Genomic DNA, 22,475 nt, shown 5'->3' with positions numbered 1-22,475 from the left:
GTGTGGTCCGCGCTGCTGACGCACACTCCGTCCCATCGTGCACACCTTCCCGGATGCGGACCGGACTCCCCGCTCCAGACCACTGCGGAGAGCAGCCGAATGTGGCGTCCCAACGGCAGCGCAGCGCCGCCTCGAGGAGGGGCTCTGGACCCTTGTGACTGAAGCCCCCTCACGCGCCCTGTCCCCCGTGCGATGGTCGTAAACCGCGATACGGCTTCGCTCTCAGCGCTGGTGTCTGGGTCAGTCTGGACGAGGAGCACAGCCGGGTGTCAACTCGGGTCGACGAGGAGAGACACGAAGGGAGGCTGTCGCGGCGGGAGATGCTCTCACCTTTGTGGCTGGGCCATGGGTCCCGGAGCCGGCGGAGTCCCCTGCAGCGTCCCCTGCAGCCCCTCCCCCGTCCCAGAGCCCGTGCTCCTCCTCACTCTGACCCGGGGCCGCCACCCGTTCGCCCAGGGCACCCTCGCTCCTCTTCGCAGCGCTGCTGGGCTCGGGAGAGCCACACACAGGCCACGGCACTGCCCATGTGAGAGGACCAGAAACGAGAGGACCCCCAGGACGGCCCCCTCCCCCCGACTGTACACACAGCTGGGACAGGAGGGCCGTGACGGGAGGGAGGAAGGCACCGCAGCCTCCCACGTCCCCAGAGACTGCAGCACAGGGTCCCAAGGGCCACCTGCCTGCCCGCTACTGACCTCTTCCCGGCACCCCCCAGCGTCCCGCACAGGCGAACCCGCACCGTCAGCACCTGCTTCCTGCAAGAGTCCCGGCGGCGTCCCCGCATGCACACGGGCTCTGCAAGCGGGCTCCTGGCATCAGGGTCACAGAGCCTACGCCCAGGACACCACTGAGGGAGCCACGTGTGCCTGTGCTCACGAGACAGCCAGCTCCACAAATCAGCTCCTTCCGAGGGGAGACGTGTGAGCACCAGCTTCCGCCCAGCTTGGTGCCTGGCCTCCGTCCCCCGGCCCTGTGCCGTCTGCGGCTGCGAGGGCTTTCTCAGGTTCTGGCGGCCGTGGCCACGGGGAAGCAGCTGTCCTTGCGCACCTGCCAGCGCCCAGCCCGCTGGGACCGTCTTCCCTCGTGTCTCCCTGCTCTGCCTGTCTCCCCCCAGCTCACACCGGGCCGGGAGAGCCGGACCCTGCGCAAGCCCCCCGTGAGCACACACTGTCCACCCAGCACACGCTGCTGCCCCACAGTGTCAGGCGCTGTCCACGGCCCGCGTGGCCCCGGACGCCTGGTCGTTACTCACACGATCCTGTCACCCTCGAAGCTCACGGACCGCGCTGCACCTGCGGCAATCAAAAGCGGCTCTCCTGCCGCCGTGCGAACGCTCGCATTTAAGGCGCACAACTGACCTGTCAGGCGAACATGCGCGTCAGCTCATGCTGCTTGACGTTTAGGAGGGTTTAACCGTAGACCCTCAACATCGGTATCGGCACAAGACACGTACGCTCTCACCGCACGTACAAAAGCTGCACTATCACAACCCCGCGACGGGCCGGACCACGACGGGCCGATTTTGTTTCCTGTTATCTAGCTCGTGTTGCAAGTTACGAGATCTGGGGATTTGCTTCTCCCTGGTCTGGGGCTGTCTGCGGACATCAAGTCCCTATGCGGACCCGCCCCAGCTCCTTCCCGTTCTCCTCTGCTGCATCTGGTATGCACAGACTCTGAGGACTGTCCTCTGGTTAACTGTAGGTCGGGACCCCCCAGTTCCGGAACAGGCTTTTGTTTTCTGTATCAGCTACAAGTCTCTGCTGACCTCCTCCGCCTTCCACCGGTTTTGCCCGTCCTACTTCATCAAGCACAACACTGTTACTTGAAAAGCTCTGTCCCCTTCTCTGGGACTCTATCCCCAGTTCCAGCGTGCCGACCGCTTCAACCCCGAGCTTGGTCCCCAGAGCCCAGGTGCCTGGCTTCGCTCCGCACAAACTGAGCCGTGTGCCTCCCAACCACGCTTTTCTGGTGATTCTTATTTGGTAGGACAAGCAGTCTGACAAGAGGCACGCCATGCGCCATAGCCACGCTCCAGCAGCACGTTCCCCAGAGGAGGGCTGGTCGAGCGGGTGTGGAAACATCCATATCCTTGGGCCCCGGCAGGCGGCACCGATCCCAGCACCCGTGAGCGGCTGGCCAGCCTGCTGCGTGAAGTCGCACTGTCCCACCCTGCCCTCCCCTGCTGGGAGCCTCTATTCACACCTGCCTCCACCTGGACCACATCTCCGGTGCTGCCCCGGCCACAGAAAGCCCCGAGAAGCCAGCTGTCTGCCCCAACAGCTCCGCTGCTCGCTGGCCTCCCGCTGGGGCCGAAGTCCCTCTGACGACCTCCGACAAGCGCTGTGTCAGCGGCGCCCCTGGAACTGGCATTAACCGTGGCCTGGCCTCCACCGCAGACCTGTGCCCACACAGCCCGGTCCAACACCTCGTTCCTCAGAGCGCGGAAATCGACGTGTCCCTCAGGGCCTGCGGCAGCGCCCTACCCCCTGCACACCCGCGTGTTCCCTTCAAATGCAGGAAGGAAGCTCAAAACTGTAAAGCTCAGCAGTAAAAATGACCATTCACGGCATTGGTCAAGGCAGTGTACAGAGTGTGTCTGGAGCATCCACACGTCGTCAGAGCTCGGAGGGGAGAAGGCAGAACTGGCCTGGCCAGGGCTCTCTCCCTCACATCTCTGCCCGCAAGGGAATGCCACAACCACCCCTCAGTCTCATCTGGGCAGGACAGTGTGAGAGACACCAGGGGACCCCAGAGCTGCCTCCCCCGCTGGCCCTGCCACCCCTGCCTGCCGCCTTCCACTTCCAGAAGGGACGGACCAGGGGCACGGAGGGTCTCCTGCGGGGGATGGGGCCGGCAGCAGGGTGCAGGTCAGGTCTGCAGCTGGAAGCAGGCAAACCACGGAGCAAACGCCAGAGTGTGTCTTCACGTGCAGGACATCTCATGGGCTAGAGCCCGGCCCGATCTGTCCCGGGGTCGGGGACCAGAACAGAACCTGCACGAGGCCCAGTGCCTCCGCAGGGAAGCCCGCCCCAGCTCAGGGTACGGCAGAGCCCCGAGTCCACGTTCCGCCAGTGTGGGCGGGTCAGCGCTCCGTGAGCGTGGCAGGCCCCGGCACCCGGGCACCGGGTGTACCTGAACGCCGCAGGCTCATGTACCTGAAGGAGGACCGCTCCGCGTGCACCGCCAGGGAGCCAGGCGGCCCGGGGCCGGCAGCGCCTTTCCGGATGAGCTTGCCCGTGTTGGCGTCATAGATGCGAACTTCCGGCCCAGCCTGGGCCCGGGGATGGACGGGTGTCGGGTGGAACAAGGCGGCCGGAAGCGCGCCCTGCCTTTCGGGAAAGGCTGCTGGGCCGTCCTCCCTGCGGGGGCAGAACGAGGGCTATGAGCAGGCGCCGGCACGGACTCCGGCCAGGCTGCAGCTGCAGGCCTGTCCAGACGAGGACAAGCGGATTATGTGCCCCGTGCCCGGCCCGGGGCCTCACACGAACTCTGCAATCACCGCCCCTCTGATGCCTGGTTCAGGGCTTCACCCCCGAACACAACAGCCCAAGTCTGATGGAGAGCAGGACGCGTGTTCTCAAGCCGTCTTCCAGAAAACAGACTGTCGCCCTGCGAGCCCACAGAACCACTAGACCCATCAGGCTCCCACCCGCCCCTCGCTCTGGTCACTGTCACCCTGGCCACCGGCCCTCTACGAGGCCTCCGTCATTCACGACGCTGCCCCTGGGGCAGGAAGGAAGCGCAGGCAAGCCGGTGCTCCCTGCCAGCATCGCCGCAGCGGGCGGGGAACAACCGGGCTTTCAGGAGGCAGCAGCGTGAGAGTCTGTGCTCTGCAGGGCGGGGAGAGCCGGGCCCTGGTGGTTCCGGAGATGAAGCTCGCATCCTCCGGCAGCACCCCGTGCTCGGGGGAGAGTGGGCAGCAGGTGCGGGCTGGTACTCACCTCGGCGCTCGGCCGTAGTCGTCCCTGAGCGGGAAGAGCTGCTCCTCCACTCTGTCCCAGCGCTCCAAGCAGCTCCACAGCCAGTCGGGGTTGACCACGTGCAGCTGCCCACACTCCTGGGCCTGGCGCACCTTCTCCGTGCCTGCGGGGAAACCAGCTCGGTCAGTCCGGCCTGGGCTGCAGGTACCTGGCAGCCTCCACTCAGGCTCTGAAGCCTGCCCGGTACCATCTCTGTGTCTGACACCCGGGACTTCACTCCAACTGCCGCTGCCTGCCCCTGCCACCCCCCAGGACAGGACCCCACCGTGAGGTCTCACAGGACCCACGGGCAGGGGAGGGATCTGACAGACGGATGGACCCCAGCAGAGCAGGCAGCAGGCACCTGTCGGTTTCGGTGGGGAGTGTCCCACTGCTTCCGAGACCTGCAGCCGACTGCCAGAGAGCTCCTCCCCAAGACCACGCTGGGCCTCAGCAAAGGCTGCGCATCCCTGCTGTGAGCTTGAAGCCCCACCCAGCCCCTCTGCCAAGGTCACCTTGTTACCGCGCCCAGTGCCCCCCCCCCCGAAGGACAGTGGCTGGTGGCCAGGGTGAAAGCAGGCCAAGCGGAGGACGGCAGTGCGGTGTGGGTGCGTCCCTGCCACACACGCGTCTGTGTCCTTGGAAAGGCTCTTCAGCAGCTGGCAAGGACACCTGTCCCACCCGCCGCAGGCGTGGACTGCACTGTGCTGTGACCAGGCAGCAGAGGCCAGGCCAGCTACCAGCACTGTGAGCCACCAAGCGTCCCCGAGCGAACAAGCCGTGACATTGAGATCGGGGAAGACGAGGGGGCTGAGCACTCAGGCAAGGGTGAGCCACAGGCAGAGAACGAGCCCGCTGCCTCCTTCCCTGCGCCCCTGGGCTCACTGCACGTGTGCGATGCCTGCGGGAGGCAACACGCCTGCCCCCACCTCCTGGTTAAGATCTTCCCACATCTCCCACCAGGACGGGCCACCCAAGAGCCTGCGGCTCAGTCCTGGCGGGCGAGTGGGCCCCACGAGGAGGCTGACACCTGGGAGGCCCGGCTGAGCAGGTGCGGGCGTGGGAGGAGCAGTGCCCGAGCAGCCAGGGACGGGCTTGGTTCAGAAAACACTGCACCACCAGTGGTGAGGACTGGTTAAAAAAATCACCGCTTTTTTTCTTTTGGCAGCTCGTGTGTTTCTTCTTGATTTGCCCATTGCCGAAGGGCTGTTTTCTGGACTGAAAGCCCGGGAGTACAAGGGGGACGTTCCTACAGTGACTTTCCCAACCTCATCCCTTAGGATGAAGTGGTTCTAGCCGGAACCTCCGTGCTGGCTCTTCTCAGGGCTTCGCTGCCCACTCCCCACCGAACCAGGTGTGCTGACGCCAATGAACTTGGGCTCCATCATAAACTCCCCATCCCCTCTCCTCTGCCTGACCCACGTGTCCCCCCCCCCCCCCACTGCAGGCGGAGGAGCCGGACCAGCGGCATGCAGCGGCGGGGGGCCGGGAAACACGAGGTGCCACGCCCACGCTACGGTACAGGGACGGCACACACTCGCCCCACACCCGTGGACACACAAACAGCCCACGACACCCACACACAGCCGGCAGCGGACACGGAGGAGGCAACAATTCGGGATGAGGCTTCTGATAGCTCCGCAGACACACAGCTGTGCCCTTCGGGAGCGGCCAGTGTGGACGGACCCCTGCCCGGAAGCGCCGCAGGGGACTTCTGTGTCCGCCCCGCCCCCCGCAGGATGGTGGGAGGGGCCGGCCGGGGCACCTACCTGCCCTTGCCGCAATCAAGTGGGTGGCCCTGTTGGGGCTGCCGGGGTCCAGCGCCAGCTGCGTGAGGACCTTGGCTCCGAGGGCCGTGGCGTGGTAGTGCTCCCGCGTCCTCTCGATGGGGAAGTTCGTCGGGTGCAGCCCGCTGAATATGATGGCGACGTCCGCCAACACCCTGCTCTTGAGCTCCGGGACGATCTTCCGAATGTCGGGGGCCTCCGGGCTGTCCCCGAGGAGATGCCGGTCGTACCTGGCGTAGTAGTCGGAGTGCACTCGGGCGAGGATGTCCTCCAGGTGGACCAGGTGGTCGTCCCCGTCCCCATCGTCCTCGTCCTCGTCGTCCTCCTCCACGCTCTGGTCCAGGGACTCGCCTGCTGTGACACCCGACTGCTCGCTGTTCTGTGACTCGGTCTCAGCCTCCTTCCGGTCGGCAGAGCCGCCGCCCAGCCCACAGAGGCCGTCCCGCTCACCCTCCTCCTGCATGTCAGGGTGCAGGCCCGGGGCTGGCTCTCCGCATGGCCTCTCCCCGCCTGGGCCGGGGGGGCCGCCCCGCTGTACCACCTTCCCTGCGCCTTGCGCTCCCTGAGGCCTTTCTAGGCTTCTCTTCTCCCCACTTTCACCGTCAGACGACGACTGGACGTCTGACTCGCTGTCGCTGGAAAGGTCAAAGTCCAGGTCACCGCCTGCTGTACCCTGAGCGGCCCGCTTTTCAGGCAATGTCCGATCAGGCTGCTGAGCACACACCGGGGGCCCCTTGCCATCAGCCAAGGGGCCACGGGCGCTGGGTCGGCTGCCTCTCTCCTCCTCCTGTCCAGGCAGGGGCCAGTCCCCCCGAGCAGAAGCACTCCCGTTGAGCTCCCTCGTGGGCTTCCCAAGACCATTACTCTGCTCGACCCCAGGGCCCTGCCGGCCCTCCTCGGTCTCCCTGACAGTCAGAGCTTGTTCTGGAACATCGGCCCCTCGCGGAGACGGATTTACTACGGGTGTGCACAGAAAAAAAGGGACTGTTAGTTGGCATCCAGTGTGAAAGCCCTTGTTAGAGTAATGGCACCCCCCGGCCCTGCCCCCATGTCGGCTCTGACCACGCTCTAGACCTGGCTCAGCAAACTCCGGCTGTGAGGTTTCTGGCCACAGATGGTCACTCTGCCTGGGTTTTACAACGGTCAGAAATGAAGAGAACACACTAGGCTTCCACACGGTGGCCAGACGGCCGTGGGTGACCTCCCAGCCCTTCTGTGGCCACACGCCGCAGCACATCCCCGTCAGGCCCCACAGCACCCGGCCTGCGCCTCCGGCTCTTAAGTCCCTGCAGGCCTCCAACAGCCTGAAGACCACCAGACACACTTCACACCACCACTTCCAGTCCCCTCAGACAGACTTGGCTTCACGCTTGCCAGACAGGTTGGGCCGGGGGCTCCCTGCAGGCTCTGGGCCTGGGCCCAGTGCCCACACCAGCAGGCTACAGCTGCTTTGCCCCACAGCTCGCTCTTTCCAAGGATCGCAATGGCCCACCTCCCGCTGTCCTGCTTGCCTTTTAAGAGAAACTGGGATGACAAGCAGGATTCAGACACAATAAATTACACAAACTCTTTAGTCTTCGTCCAACTGGGAAAATGTTTAGATTAAAACTACTCCAAAAAAAAAATACAAAAACAACAACAAAAAAAAACCCCCAAAAACCAAAGAGGAAACCAAACATCCCGGTTTTCATTCTTGTACCTAAACACCAGCCCCGCAAGGACTGAAACACAAAGAAACAGCAAGAGCGCAGCCACAGCAGAGGCGGGAAGCACGTGCCAACCACTCCTCTGCCGCCCCAAGGTCCTCACCCACCTTTCCTCCTCGCCGGGGGCTCCCGAGACCCAGAGGGAGCGTTGATGTCCCCTATGCCCTGGAAGTAGACGTACTTCTTCACGGTGATCAGATTGGGGGCAAACTTCCAGACGTCTTCTCGGTCATCGATAATGCAAACCATGGAATCTCCACAGGGAAAGAGATTTCTGGAAGTAAAAACCAGAACCAGCACACTCAACGACAATGACGACAAATCGATTCAAAGTCACAATGATCTCCGACAGGCAGCCAGCAGATCGCAGATTCATCGGAAACAGACGGAAACTACGCTGACGGCCTTTTGCTCAGCTCGTGTTTAAACTCTCCAAGTTTCCAGACAAAGGAACAGTAACACAATCACACTGTTCCTGACGGGGCGGCAGCCAGAGCCTAGTGTCTGGGGACCATGTCCCCGTCCTGGGAAGCTGACACACAAACGGCCGCATCCCAGGCCGTTTAGACACAGGAGACGAGCCTGTGGGCTGGCCGCAGGCACCGCTCTATGGCGAAGGGCTTTCCCGGCGAAGGCGGGAGGCCAGAGGCCACAGTGTCAGTCCCCAACATCCCCGGGACCCACATGCACGAGAACCCGTTGACAGCGGATACCGGGCTGTGTGGGAGGGATAGAGAGTGTGGGGGTATTCGGGGGAGAGTTACTAGCTGAGTAGAAATGGGGAAACTCCTTGGACAGAGCGAACATGGGCAAGAGCCTCTGGACGCGCGGGGCATGTGGTGACGAAGGGAAGGGAAGCGGGAGCACATGGGACTGTGACCTTGGATCTGGGAACAAACTGACAGGACGAACAGCCACAAGCTCCTCGGGAAACAACTGGGAGACGTCCACACCCTCCGTCCAAGCTGTCCTGCACCCGTGGGAGCCCGCGGTGCCTCTGCTTGCCAGCCCCGTCCCCCGCTGCTCAGTCCTGCTCTCACTCCCCCTCCCCAGACCCTCAGCCTGTGGGGCTCTGGCTGCTTGCCCTGGGAGCCCGCCACGGAGCCCAGCACAGCCTGGACGCGCGGGGAGCTGGGGAAGGAAGGAGCCCGGCTAGAAGACAGCAGCTCTCCGAGAGCCGCGCGAAGCCGGGAACGGAGACGAGAACCACAGAACTGCCCGGCGCATGTGCTTTCTGCGGGACACCGAGTAGGGAGCCTCCTCGGCAAACACAACGAGGTACGTACCTGAGGTTCCCCGTTTTAGAAAATGGGTCAATACATTCATCCCTTGATAATATTCGATGAGAAAAAAGCTTCTTCTCGGGGTCTAAAAAGCCTTTGAAGAGAAGACAAAACAATGGTCAGACACGTGACCGGCTGATGTCCTCCTCTGTGTGCGGTGAAGCCCTTCTGTTCACGATACTGGGACACTAAGCGTCCCATACTGGCGCCAAACGCTCTCGTCTCTCTTGGTAGGACCATGATCCACTTACAGTTCCTCTTAACATCTTTAAGGGCTTTTCTTCACTAACCATTTGCTGAACTTAACATGACCTGGAATTTGGCTGAGCTCAGAACGTAAGGACTAAACAAAGCTTCACAGCACCCCCGGGGGGGCGTGGTGTCTGTGGGACAATAAAGGCGTGAGTACCTCGTTTCTACCTACCACGCCGCACACATACAAGGGGCTAGGCCCCAAAATTCTGGTTCTGCCACTGTGGGCAGCTTCCCTGTGTCTTGGGCTATTTGCAAAGCAAGGCAGGGAATGAGGCGCCTGGCAGCCTGTCCTGCTCACTCCGACAAGCTGACGGCCAGCACGCCGAGCAGGCCGGCCTCCCCGCCACCTCCCAGCAGGACCCTGAGACCACACAGCTGACTCATGCCTTGTCGGAGAGAAGGTGCCCTGTGCTCCAGCGTCTGCACACGCAAGGCCGGCCACATAGCAGGGGGGTCGCCACCTCCGGCTGCTGACATCTGTGGGCTCCCCACGCCAGCAGCATTTACTAACAGACACCACTCGCGCCCACAGGAAACACTACAAACACGCATTCTTACTAATCAAAGGACACACAAATTCCGTATGGATGCTGATGCCACTCGGTGGCTAGTCTTTACGATCAAATGAACGAAACGCACCCCCACCTCTTAACCGGTGTAACAAAAATAGATCTACCCAAATTACACTAAAAACATATACCCCGTGAAAATGGGAACTTTCAAAATTGAAACCTGATGGGATGAGGAAGCTACGGAAACCGTGCGGGTTAAAAACCAGGGCAGGACCTCCAGGCATCCTCTGTCAACAGTCAAACACACCCTCGATGCCGAACTCAACTCCCCCAGCCCCAAGGCCTTTCCATGCCAGCGACCTGCCCTCTGAGGCCGACCGCGCACCCCATGGACCCCGGGCTTCCTCCCAAGTCCTCGGGTGGGCGCAATGCGGTCGCCAATGCTAAAAGGCAGCCACCTGGCAGTGACGGGTCGCCTGGCCTGTGGCAAGGGTACTTCCTGTGACGTGTCTGCGGGTTTTGGGACGTGGGAATTCTAAGCCTGACACAAGGAAGAGGCAGACTGCCCAAGGGCTGCTGGGAACGTCCTCTCGGCCTCCAGGTCCCTGCCACCCCAGGCCCTTCTAGCTCAACCCGTATTATCTTCACTGCCTCTCTGCGGGCCCCACTGCCGGAGATCTGGAGAGACACCACGGCTCCAGAGCATCCTGCGGCCAGGAGACAAAGCCCAAAGGGGGCACCTGAGAAGCCAACCACTCTTTTGGCTTCGGTGGGGGGGGCTGTTGGTCACTGGCACGAGGGTTCCATGGAGTGGGAACCCCAGGCCGCCACTCAACAAGGTGCAAACAAGATTCCCACACCGGCTGCTGTGCTCACGATGGATGTTACAAAGGTGCTGCGTGTTCGAGGGGATTCAAAAGTCATTTCTCCATCAACAAAGACCAAGACCACCGAGCAGAAACACTTCCACGAGAAAGGACTTAATGTGGCCACTGTGGAAGGACTACGGAGGGGCTGTGGCCAACACCGTGGACGGTCAGAGGGGGCTGGAGCCCTGCTGTCCCACTCCCGGCCCAAGGAGGCCTCTGCACACACGCTGCCCAGCACGGCTCCAGCGCCAAACCCGCGGTCCGTCACGCACGAGAGCCGGAGGCCTGTGCTCCAACTGCTCCGCACGGACAGACACCAGCAACCTGATTCCAGGGGATTTCCAAACCAGCGAACGCAACGACTTGACGGGTGCTCCCGTAAGAAGTTCCTACTTGTCCACCTACTGGCAGCAGGAACAACTTTCGGACCGGCCCCCAGCGTGCGTCCGACCAGAGGGCGAGCAGCACACCATCTGGAAGCAACAGCTCTGGGACCGCACTGAGCTTGGGAGAGCGGGGTTTCTTCTCCCCGTCTTTAAGAAGCCCACCAAACCCACCAGACGACGCTCACGCAGAGCGCACAGGGGACCGAGGGCGGAGCTGCGCACCTGCGATGGTGTGGGCGTACAGCCGGCTCCCGAAGGTGAAGACGTGCAGCTCGTACAGCCGGGCGATCTTCTCCAGGAACTCCCTGCAGTGGGGGCGCACGCGGGTGTGCAGCATCGGCTCGCCCCGGCCCAGCTGGAAGTGGAAGATGCCCTGTAGGAACACATGTGCCCGCTGAGAAGCCAGGAGCCGCCGGATGGCACCCCCCGGCCGTGCCCCGCAGGGCGCCCACCCACGATGGACACCGATGGTCACCACGGAGGGGACTGAGCGGCCCTGGTCACTGAAGGACCACTGAGGACAGAACCCCATTGCCACGGCCTCAGCGACATCGCCGGAACCTTCGGCTATTTCATCTGCGGTCTTCTCCCGGTGAGGGATAAAGCAAGCGTCCCAGAGTGAGGATGTGCCTGTCCCGTTTGAGCAGGAGCCTCGGCACAGCGGAGCCACAGCAGGCCACCCAAAGCAGGTCTCCAGTGACCTGCCGACAGCGTCCTCTTGAGGCCGCGACGGGGGCAAACCGCGACACTCAGTCCCGCTCCTCGGCTGCTGTGACGTGCAGGCTCGTGAAGCTTCAAACGCAGCGCGAAAGCGGACACGGTATCCCAAGCCCCTTTAGCAGACGCACAGAACCAGCGATACCAACCTGCCTACATGTGATTAATACACCAGTAAGTTCACTCTCCTAAGGAAGCTACACTTTGACCCTTTTCATCCTGCCTATCGTGAATTTTCTCAGTGAAAATACGCTGAACTGAACACAACAGCAAGCGACCCAGATGCGAAGTGGCTTCCGCCAGCTGCGAACCAGTCAGCCCGCCCAGGACGCGGCAGTTCTCCGAACACTGTACGCGGGGGATCAGAGCCACGGTCCCCTGCGGCACAGGCGCAGCGGAAACGTCCTTGAGAACACAAGCTGGGATCTCCAAAGCTCAGAACTGGACACGCCTTTGGGCTGCCGCGGGCCGGGGCAGCACTGGAGGGCAGGGCAGGGGCAGAGGCAAGGACGGAACCCCCAGGGCCAGCTGCAGCCTTGGCCTGTCTGCGTGGGTGGGAGGACGCCTGCAGCGCGTAGACCACACAAGCTGAGCAACAGGCGTGCCACGGCGAGTTCTGCAGAGTGCGTGAGAAGTGCCAACTTCAAAGGCGCAGTGAACCCCCGGCCGGCAGGCCCGCAGACACGCCGGCACGTCCGCGCGGCAGCCCTTTCTCTCTCTCTCTGTGCGAGGTCCTCCAGCTCTCTGCGACACTCACGAAGCAGACGAGTTGTCACGAACGACAAACCCCAAAGGACTTCCGAACCCCTCTTGTCACACACTCGTATCAACAGACCCGGACCGCGCCGTACACAGACGCGGCGAAGGCAGCCGAACAGCACAGGCTGCCTCGGGAGAGGGGACCGGGCCTGAGCGGAGAGCGTTCCTGCTCACCGCCAGCAGCAGCAGCCTACCGTGTGGCAGCAGAAGGACCCCGTCGCGTGCGGAACCCGTGGGGACGGCCCACAGACACCGGCATCACCGCGCATGCCACGAAGCCAAACTGCTTTGGGGCCGAGTTTGCAAGGACTCCCGGATGACACGCAGCTGTCACCGAATGCTGTGACCAAACCTCTCCCATCCCTCTAGCCCCGTTGCCGGCCTGGCCTCGCCACTCCTGTCAGAGGCCTTCCCGCGGAGCTCCACCATAGGGGCTGACGACCTGACGTTGCGACTGCCCGACAGCAAAGGATTCCAGAAAACGACCGTTTCCTGTGGGTGAGGCCTCCTTCGTCAAGGACGGAGTAAGCTGGTCCGGGGCCTCGGAGAGCCATCTTAACAGACGTTATCAAACGCCTCCGAAGGGGCCAGGAGAAAGTCAACTTCTTAGTGTCCAAACCAAGAAAAAAGTGGAACGTGGGACGAGTGGAATGTGGACCTTCCCTAACCCTTTCTCTCGCTGAGAAATGAGCTTCCTTGGGGCACTGCAGGCTTTATCTCCAGCCTCCCGAGTACAGACCCAGGACACGCCCGTGCCCCGTCCCTGCTATTTCGGCTCTCCCTGGAGGCCCACCACCACCTCACTGTCCCCACCGAGACTGTCCCTCCTCTGCTGCCCACCTGCCCCGGGGCCTCGGGTCTTCCAGGTTCCAAACCCTCGGCCCTCCCCACGAACCCCGCCACGCGTGGACCTGGCAACACAGGGCTGAGTGACGTGGGAGGCGGGAGTGTGTGCCGGCGCTGCCCGGCGGGACCCGCTCAGGGACGCGAGCCCCGCGGCCAGGCCTGGCCCCGGCCCGAGGCACCCACCTTGTTGGACATCTGCTGGCAGTGCTGCTCCGTCGTGTGGATCAGCGTCTGGTCCAGGTCCACCATGAGCACCAGCTTCCTGTTCCGGTGCAGCCGCTCCTGGTCCTCCTTTGCCAGCTTCGCGGCTTGCTGAAGGCGGAACGGAAAGGCAGATCACAAAGTGCGTACTGGACCCAGAACCCAGTCCGACGCTGTCAGGAGCACAAGAGGGAGCAGAGCAGTGGCTTCGCCGCTCCCCGCCCCTCGCGCCAGCAGCCCCACTGCATGCTAACACGGCCCCCAGGGCCACACGGCCTGCCCCCGACTCCTGAGCCACCTCCGCGACACGAGAATTTCCGACCGTGATCCCGTAACTTAGCGTGTTAACCAACGAGAAAGCGGCCGACCGTGAGCAGTCGGCGAGGCCTGGCTGAGCCCGACACGCTGCGGGCTGGAGGGAGGCGGCCAGCAGCGAGCGGACAGCGGCCAACCGCGGGGCACCAGGTGGGCGGGGGGCTGCGGCAGCGCCGTCTCGGCCTCCTGCCCCGCTGCGGACACTGCTTGGCCTCAGCAGACTCCTGGAGATGGTGCGGCCCACCGTGGCCTATGGGGCCAGTCGGGACTCTCGACTGGGGAGGGGCCCCAGCCAGCAAGCCGTGTTTCGGGGTGCACGTCACGTCTCCTCCTCAGTTCGGTTCCCGATGCCACAGACGAGCTCCTGGTCCGCTCCCGTCAGCCAGGGGAAGGCTGCGTCTGCCGCTGAGAGGGGCCACGGACACGGGCCGGCCAGAGCCCGTCCGGCAGCAACAATGCGGGACCCTTTCTTCTCCTTTCGTGCCCCAACTTCTCGGTCTGTCTCGGGCTCCGGCGCTCTCACGCACTCACACGCTCTTCCGTACGCACATCTGTTTAAAGCTCAGTAATTCACGAAGTCAAAGTCCTGTCTTTCCCACGAAGAAACAGAGCTGGTACGCACCATTCCAAAGTACAGATCCGACAATCGCGTCACCGACTCTGAAACCGTCTCACGGGAAGGGCCCGGTTCCCCAGCACTTGTGGAAGGCTCCATCCTGGCCCCCCTCCCCACCCCTGCACCGCATCCCTGGCCCATGAGAGCACACGGTCAGGACTCCTCGACCCGCGCTGCCTGTGAGGCCCTTGAAACATGTGCGAAGCCAAGCTGGTCACGAGCACACCCACCCACGGGCTCCCGGACGCTGCCCCGCATGCTTGCCCGTGAGGACCGTGCGGCACGTGTCCCCCCGCCCCCATTCCCCGGCCCTATCGGTGGCAGGTGCAGCTTGGACCCGACACCTTTCCTCTCACAGGCGGTCGTCGGCTCCTGCCTGTGACCGGCCCTGCTGCTCTGCACATGGCAGGGCGCACACCTTCCCCTCAGCCCCTCTCAGCCTCCAGCTCTGGCCAGGGGACCGCAGGAGCCACAGCACCCCAGGGAGCGCTGACTCAGGGGCGGCAGATCCCTTTGGGAAAGAATCGCACGCGGCCTTCCGTACCGCAGGCTACGGTAGGCGCCCCCCAGCCAGCCGCCCGTCTCCCCGCCATCCCAACGACAGGCCTGGTGCCTCCCCGCGCCGCTCTCTGCACAGGGTGAGAGGCCCCCCGAGGCGCCCCACTGTGCTTAGGAAACGTTCTCGGGCTTCGCCTCCGCCAGAAGCAGGCCTTACCTCGGAGCTCACCATGAGCTCGGGGACGCTGTGCACCATCGACACCGTGGCCGTGGACAGAGGCGCCTGCCGCTCCCCGTTCTTGCCCTGCAGCCTGCAGACACGAGAAGGCACCCGAGTTGAACCTCCGGAGCCCATCCCCACGCAGGGGCCGGGGCTGGCCGGGGGCAGGGTTTCGTCCTGCTGGCCCAGTGTTGCTGCGGGCTGAGAGCAGACGGGAGTTCTCCCCAAGCGCTCGCCAAGGTCCCCGGAAACGAAGGGTGATGGCCGCAGGGAAACGTGACAACACGGGACGGGCCGTGCTGCTCTGCGCCGTAGGTGAGGGGCCCAGTAGCGAGGCGGGGGGGCCCGGGCTGTGAGGTGCAGGCCGACCGCGGACACGCAGCGGGCCTGGCTGCTCGGGGAAAGCGCACCCGCCACGCCGGGCTTCCGGAACTAAAACCAGAAAGGACGCCTCCCGGGGAGATGGACTGACTCGTAAGGAGGCGCCCGCCATCTGCCGCCAGCGGGGGCCGCCCCTCGGAAGCTCAGTGTCACCGCGGCTCATGCCCCGAGGTCCCGCCCCCACCGCCCGCTGCCCCAACTTACTGGGTCAGGTCTTGGCCGCACTCGGCACACAAGCCTTTCATGACAACCGGGTGGCTACATCCTTCCAGCCGCACCAGAACCGACCTGGAGACAGAGGAGAACGGCCCCGGTGAGGAAGGGGCGCCGCGCGCCCGCAGAGCCCGAGGTCTGGCACCCGTTCTCCCAGTGACCTCCACCCGTTCTCCCAGTGACCTCCACCTAGCTCTGGGCAGGTCGCGCCCCCCACGCTGGGCTCCACCTCCCCAGCTGTGACGTGAGGGGCTTCGCGCGCGAACAACACAGCGGCGGAGGCCAAGCGGGCAGCACTGGGGGCGCTGTCCGGAGAGGGGACTCGGGAGAATGGACGACCTCGGGCGCGTGCAGGCGCAGCGTCTCGCGCTTCTGGCAACGACACGCAGGCGCGAACGCTCCTATGCCACGCAGCACGCGCCACGCTACCGGCAAGAATGGACGTCGTCTCCCGTTATCATTCCCAGTCTACAGAGAAGCTACGGGTCACTGCCATTTTTCTGGAACGACTACCGTATTTCCGGCTTTTACCAATACGGAAGTGGCCACGTCCTTCATACGCGAGCGGCACAAACCGCCAGGCTGGGTGGTCAGAGCACCAGCGCCGAGCCGGAGCTCTGGGGGCCAGTAACTCGGCGCCACGGGAGCCTGCTGATCCCACGGAGCCTCCTCGCCAGACCTGGGGCACCCAGGCACCTGGCAGGCCGGCGTCTACCAAGGGGGGCCTTTCTGGGTGCTTCCTCGCCAAGGCCACAAACCAGACAGACACCATGAGGTCGGAGCCCCCCAGTGAGTGCCCCACACTTCTCCTGCCTCCCCCACACTGCCCCAGAGCTTCTGGACCACAAAGGACTTCCATGGGCTCACAGAGGTGCCCAGGGCCGGCAACCCCCCTCTTCTAGGACCACACACTAAGTGCCTGGATGACTAGGCCCAGGGCTTGCCACCCCGTGTGTCCACAGCCCAGCAGCACGCTTGCCCCCAAACCACAGTGCCAGTCAGGCGGCAGGTGCTGGCGTCCTTCAGGGAGGTGCTCACCCAACGTTCACGCCACCGCCTAGACTCTGCCTGTCTCCCCGGTGTTCAACCAAGCCGCCCCTGCAGCAGACGGCACCACTGCCCAGAAACCTTCCCATCCGCGTGGCACCGCTCACAGATGTCTTCTTGCTCCAGGTTCCTGCTGGCTTGACGCCGGGGATCTACGTTCCAGGAGAAAGCCCGACACGGCCCCGTGCCCGCCGACCGCTGTGCACCCCCCCGGGCAGCCTGCACTTCTCCCAGCTTGTGCCCCCAGCTCCCGTGCCGCTGGTGCCAGAGCGGGCCGTCGAGCCTGGCTCAGGACCCACGGTCCAGCTGTTCTCCACCGGGCTAGCTCTGCAGCACTCCGCCCGACCAAGCCCAATCCCCGCTCAGAAGCCCGCACGACAGCCTCTTCACTCCTTTCTGACCCCCCACTCCCCGCTCCGAGCGGCTGCCGGGGTCCAGGCCTCTCGTATCACGGCCCGTATGGCGGGCACCGCCACATCAGCCCTCCCTCGGACACGAGACACGCCCTCCCAGACAGCAGCCCACTTCGCAAACAACCTGCAACCGAGACTCCATCCGGCGCCCCTGCCCATCCTGGCCGCCTGCGTGCAGGAGGGGGAGCAACAGGCCCAGGAAGGCAACCGTCTGAGAGGACAGGAGCAGAGCCGGCAAGGGGACTGACTGCACTTTCCCCAAAGTCAAAGGTGTCCACCATCTGTTGGCTAGTGGGTTTCTGAAGGGTTTGTCAGGCCTTCTGGAACCTGGCAAAAATCTGCTGTTCGCCCCCTGGAATGCTGGGGGTAGGTTGGTTTTCAAGATTTTGTTTATTTGACAGACAGAGATCACAAGTAGGCAGAGAGGCAGGCAGAGAGAGAGGGGGAAGCAGGCTCCCCGCTGAGCAGAGAGCCCGATGCGGGACTCGATCCCAGGACCCTGAGACCATGACCTGAGCTGAAGGCAGAGGCTTAACCCATTGACCACCCAGGTGCCCCTGGGGGTAGGTGTTACAAGAAACGGTAAACCGGGTCAGTCTTTAGGGTTTACAAATGCTGATGTCGCCTGCACTTCAATGACGGTCCTGCAGACCCACCACTGTGTAAGAGCGTGTTAAGGCCACGCAGGCCATGCAGGCACCAGAGATGGAAGGTTCTGACCTCCGGCACAGCACGGCCCAGCGGCCAGGCTCGCAGACGCTGCCTCTCCGCTGTGCCTACAGCACACAAATGCAAAGCGTACGTACGAGACAGTCTGCATTTACTCGCTTCACTCATTTCTACCCCAAAACACGACCTGCGGGGCACTTTCTTCAGGAGTATCAAAACCTGGGCTACAAGGATTTCGCCAAATGTTTCTTTCCTACAAAACACTTGTGCGGTACGTTTCCACTCTGCAGTCAGCTTTCTCATTTCCCCAACGGTGCTTCCTGAAGGTTTGGTTTTGTATTTTGATCAAGTTCAACTTATCAGATGTTCTGTGTCCTTCAGAAATCTTTCCTACCCAGGTCACCAAGATTCAAGGGGAACCCCACTAATTCTAGAGCATTAACTGTCCTTCAGCAGGACACTTCTAGGATGACCCCCCCCTCCCCCCGCTCCAAGATGACAGGAAGCAGGTGGGGCGGGGAGGCAAGGCCAAGCCACACCGGTGAGGGGCACCAGGCTTCAGACCCCCCAGCTAAGAGCATGCTGAAAGTGGCAGCTTGGGGACCAACAGCTCTGGAACCCACAGGTGCTGGGAAGGGAGCCCGGGGTGGGCGGAGCAGACAGGCTTGCAATGTACCTGCAGGACAGAGATGCCAGCAGAAGTGTGAACCGAGAGGCACAGGAAGTGTGTGGACCCTCCCGGACGTCCCTGAATGCACCTGCCAGGGACCAAGTGCAGAACGGATAGGTAAGTCCGCATGGAGCACAGGCCCCACCAGCCGCCGGCCAGCTGAATGCACGGCTGGCGCGGCCGGGGCCAGGGCTGGCGCATGGGTCTGATGAGCGGCATATCCCGGCCCAAGGTGTCACCATCTCACAGCATACAGACAGCAGGCCTTTGGGGACCCCCAGCAATTAAGGCACAGGCAGAAAAAAGGAACGTCAATTTTAAACACCAAACCAGGGCACTGCCCACAAAGGCTGAGGAGCACATGCCAGGGAGCAAACGTCTTGAGAAAGAAAGGGGTGTCAGAGGTAAGCGCCCCCGGGAGAGACCAGGCAGGGTGGAAACCCCACGCGGACCAAGATGCCTACACTGTGACTGGGGTGGCCGCCAAGGCACACGTGTGTCAGTTCTCGCCGAGCTCTGCCGTTACAATGCACGCCCTAGCTGGCTGACCAACCGCCGAGGGCCCAACGCGCCGCACTCAGTGAGGAAGGGGAGCCAGTGACCTTTCTGAAGGGCCGTGTGGTGGAGCCTCATGGCGAGGCCCGGAGGAGCACGGGGATGGGGGCAACCCCTGGACCCCGGGGGACACACCTCAGTCCTGCTCGCCCAGCGCCTTCCAGTCCCCAGGGGGCTTCTGGGGTCACCCATGCAGGGCGACCCGGGCTAAGGCCATCCAGGATGAGTGTCATGAAAGCCTGCCTTGTCACCCTGCAAGCCCCTGGGACCTCACCGGGCCACTCCATGGCCACTGGGACCCACATGGTTGGCCTGGAACAGGCTCCCAGTGCTGCTGCAGTCCCCCCAACATAATAGGGGTCCCTCTGCTCGGACCAGCCTGCTACTCACCATCCACCTCGACCTCATCCTTTTGTCTGAACCCAAGCTCAGAGCCGCACCTCCTCCCGGAAGCCCTCTCAGCTCTCCCTGCACTGGGTGACACGCAGCACCCCCTCCAAGAGGCTGCAACACCAAGGGCCAGCAGACACAGGCTCCTCGCCAGAGCAGCGAGGCGCCAGCAGGCAAGGAGGCGGCAAGGGGGATGAAAGGGTACGGGGGGGCGGGCACGCAGGCTAACCGCGCCGCACGGCCCTGGCTATGCGGCCTGGACACGCACCTTTCCCTGGAACGTGTTCCACCTACAGGTCACATAACCTTCAGTGCTGGGTCGGAGCGTTCTGGCTGTCGTACTCCAGAGCAGGTCTGGAGGCACCTCTGGCTGTCACAGTGCGGCAGCAGCTCCTGGCTCCTCCAGCGTGGGACCGGGTGCCCTGCAGGGGTGCCCTTGCAAGCCCCAGTGCACGTAACTGACACAGGTGTCAGCTTCTACGGCTGTCCTGGTGGACCACCCGGAGCTCTGTGCACCGGCAGCCTCCGTCCCCGAGAGGAGGGCAGCCAACAACAGCCAGGGGCAGGCACAGGGAGGCCCCTGCTGCAAAAGGTACCTGGGAAAATCCAATCACCCTAAGGCCTGAAGGGAGGATTCAGCGTTGACAGTGAGGACCGCAGGAGAGGAGAGCCACACCAAGCTTCTACAAGGACTCCCTCTGTGGTGATAGGACGGGTCTCACTGTCCCGGGACACGTGTAAGAGATACACGGATCACTCAGAGATCAACGTAATCCCTCCTCAGCTGCCTTTGCTTCAAACCGCGATGTCTACTCTCCCTGACCCGCGAGTCACCCAAGGCCATCAAGAGTTCAGAGTCCACAGTCGAGTATTAACAGAGGATCGGCTAAGTCTAACACGTGGTCTCCACCTGAATTCACCCCGGCAGTGCTGTCACATTTCAGCTAACGAGGCGGTGGGCTCAGCCCCCGAGAGTGAGTCCACGCAGGAAGGCGGTGGGAGAGGTGGTGGTACGCAGGTCACCAATGTCGTGAGGTTTTCTCTGCGCACCTGTCAGCAGACACCGCGTGCTACAACGTAGCAAAGTGGGCCCAAACCAAGCAGCATCCCACCAGGAACCCGCCACGTCCTAAACCTAACCATGCGGGACGCTAAGGCCCCACTGGCCAGGCTGGGGAAAGTGTCTGAAAACACAACACCTGTCTCCACTCACGGGGGAGGAGCCCGAGGCCTGCAGAGATGTTTCTGACAAACGCTGGCCAAAGAGAAAGTGAAGACACTGTGAGCGGCTGCTGAACCGGCCCGGCCCGTGCGGTTTCAGGAACTTCCGCAGCCCCGAGAGGAGAGCAGGAGAGGCTGGCAGTCAGGACGCCCAGCGCCCGGCAGCTGGGGACGACCCCCAAAGACTCCGAGTGAGCTGTCTGTCCCACCCTGCCGCAAGGAGACGCACACATGACCCAAGGACAGCAGCTCAAAACCTCCAGTCTCAATGAAAAGGAGGGTAAAGAGACTTCCTTCTTTGTCTGAGTTAAAAAATCATTCAGATCGTCTCGCAGGCTCGGAGCGTCCGACATCAGCCAGTGGAACACGGCCTCTGCATCTCTGCATGGGCCAAAAGCATTCTGGAAATCAACTGCAGGAATGACCAAGACAGAGGAAAAGAGTATTTGTAAACAAGTAACAGTAATGTCCTTTTACAGTACGAGACTATCTCATCCTTGCAGATACTGATGCAGAAAGGGACGAGAGGCAGGGAGCGATCCTAGTGTTCCCGCCCTCAAACCAACAAACAGCCCCCAGCACCGCACCCTAAGGGGAGTGGCACACTGTGACCTCTTGAGAAAACACTTCAGCCAAGGAGACCAGCCCCACAATGTCAAGTCAGTCACCAACTTTCCTCGTTTGTCCTTGAAAAAAATCTATAGGAAAACCATGAAATGCAATTTCTGAAGAAGTTATTTTCCCCCAAGTACAAACACCGAACTCCCTGGAATCTTTTGTACTCACAGGCTTTCCTGCCCGCCTGACGGGCCGGCCAGGGCGCAGGCACTGCAGAACAGCAGAGGGAGGACACACGCCCTGAACTCGTGCTCGTAGAAGCTGTCACTGTAAAGGTTGGGTCTGACCCGTCCCTTCTCCCCGCAGGTCAGGAGAGCTCAAGGACCTCCTCCGAGCGCTACACGCCGTGTGAGTGCATGCGGACAACGCATTCTGTGCGCCCAGATCCTGCTTCCTAAATGTCACCCTCCATTAAAAGGAAGCAGGACTTCTTGGAGCAATGGGTGATGCCAGAGTTGGGGACCAGGGGCCTCAATACCACTTGTGTCGGAAAACGTGGCCATGCTCTCAGACCAACAGGGCCTCATCACAGCGGTCAGCTCGAGGGGCTCCCGCTGCCAAACCTGCAATGAGGGGAGCATCAGGACACTAACAGTGGTGGACAGTAAGAACCCAAGAGTCCACACTGTAGACCAGTTGTTCCTACAGTAGACGGCCAATCCAGAAACGGAGAAGAAACAACAGACTTAAGAATGTCACGACTAGACAATCCTGAGGAAAGTAAATAAATTAATAAATAAATAAAACTCCCCAAAACAGGACATTCAGACAAGAGTCATCAAGACACCAAAAACAATGGCTGACGATTTGATGAGAGAATTTAAGATATTTACTGAGGAAGAGAGTATCCCTCACAAGACACTTAGCAATTACAACAGGAAAATCAGTCCATTTTCACTAGAGCCACCACCGTAACAAACCACAATGGGCCACGCGGAGGACACCTGCTGCCTGTTGGGTCTGCTCAGGACACACACAGGCGCGCCAGCAAGTCCTGCCCAAATGCACACATGGGAACCGACAGCCAGTCCGCAAAACCACCAGCTGATAAGGGGATGAGAAGGGAAGGGACTGAGGAACCACGAAGCTTAGAGACCCAGGAGCTCTGACAGCTGAGCCTAAGGCGTATCTGGGGTTTCTTTTGCTAGCAAGGACAATGCTGGTCCATCAGGGAGCTCTAGTGAGAAGAAAACAGCCCTGCATGGACGATATTTCTGATTCTGATCATTGTACCACAGGTAGGGAAGAGAACTTTTTTTAGGAAATCAAACATTAGGGATAAAGTGCATCACATCTGCAACTCACTCCTAACCCTCAGGAAAGAAAATACCCCATGTGAGGGCGAAGAAGGGTAAAGCAGAGAGGGCAG

At 62.1% G+C, this 22,475-nt stretch overlaps 1 protein-coding gene across 4 annotated transcripts in view; it reads right to left on the bottom strand.

Annotated features, from left to right (window-relative positions):
- CTDP1 (CTD phosphatase subunit 1) overlaps positions 1-22,475 on the bottom strand; it is a 52,328-nt gene that overhangs the window by 25,410 nt on the left and 4,443 nt on the right. For all 4 annotated transcript variants that reach the window (XM_046024489.1, XM_046024488.1, XM_046024487.1 and 1 more), the window contains exons 2-10: positions 15,515-15,598; positions 14,927-15,020; positions 13,263-13,391; positions 10,980-11,130; positions 8,739-8,829; positions 7,560-7,726; positions 5,729-6,703; positions 3,942-4,083; positions 3,156-3,359 (exon numbers count right to left, since the gene is read on the bottom strand). In XM_046024489.1, the coding sequence (XP_045880445.1) occupies positions 3,156-3,359; positions 3,942-4,083; positions 5,729-6,703; positions 7,560-7,726; positions 8,739-8,829; positions 10,980-11,130; positions 13,263-13,391; positions 14,927-15,020; positions 15,515-15,598 (2,037 nt within the window). The remainder of the gene's footprint in view (positions 1-3,155; positions 3,360-3,941; positions 4,084-5,728; positions 6,704-7,559; positions 7,727-8,738; positions 8,830-10,979; positions 11,131-13,262; positions 13,392-14,926; positions 15,021-15,514; positions 15,599-22,475) is intronic.

Source organism: Meles meles, chromosome 12 (assembly GCF_922984935.1).
Source record: "Meles meles chromosome 12, mMelMel3.1 paternal haplotype, whole genome shotgun sequence".
Lineage (NCBI taxonomy): Eukaryota > Metazoa > Chordata > Mammalia > Carnivora > Mustelidae > Meles > Meles meles.
This window is presented reverse-complemented; position numbering and strand designations above follow the sequence as displayed.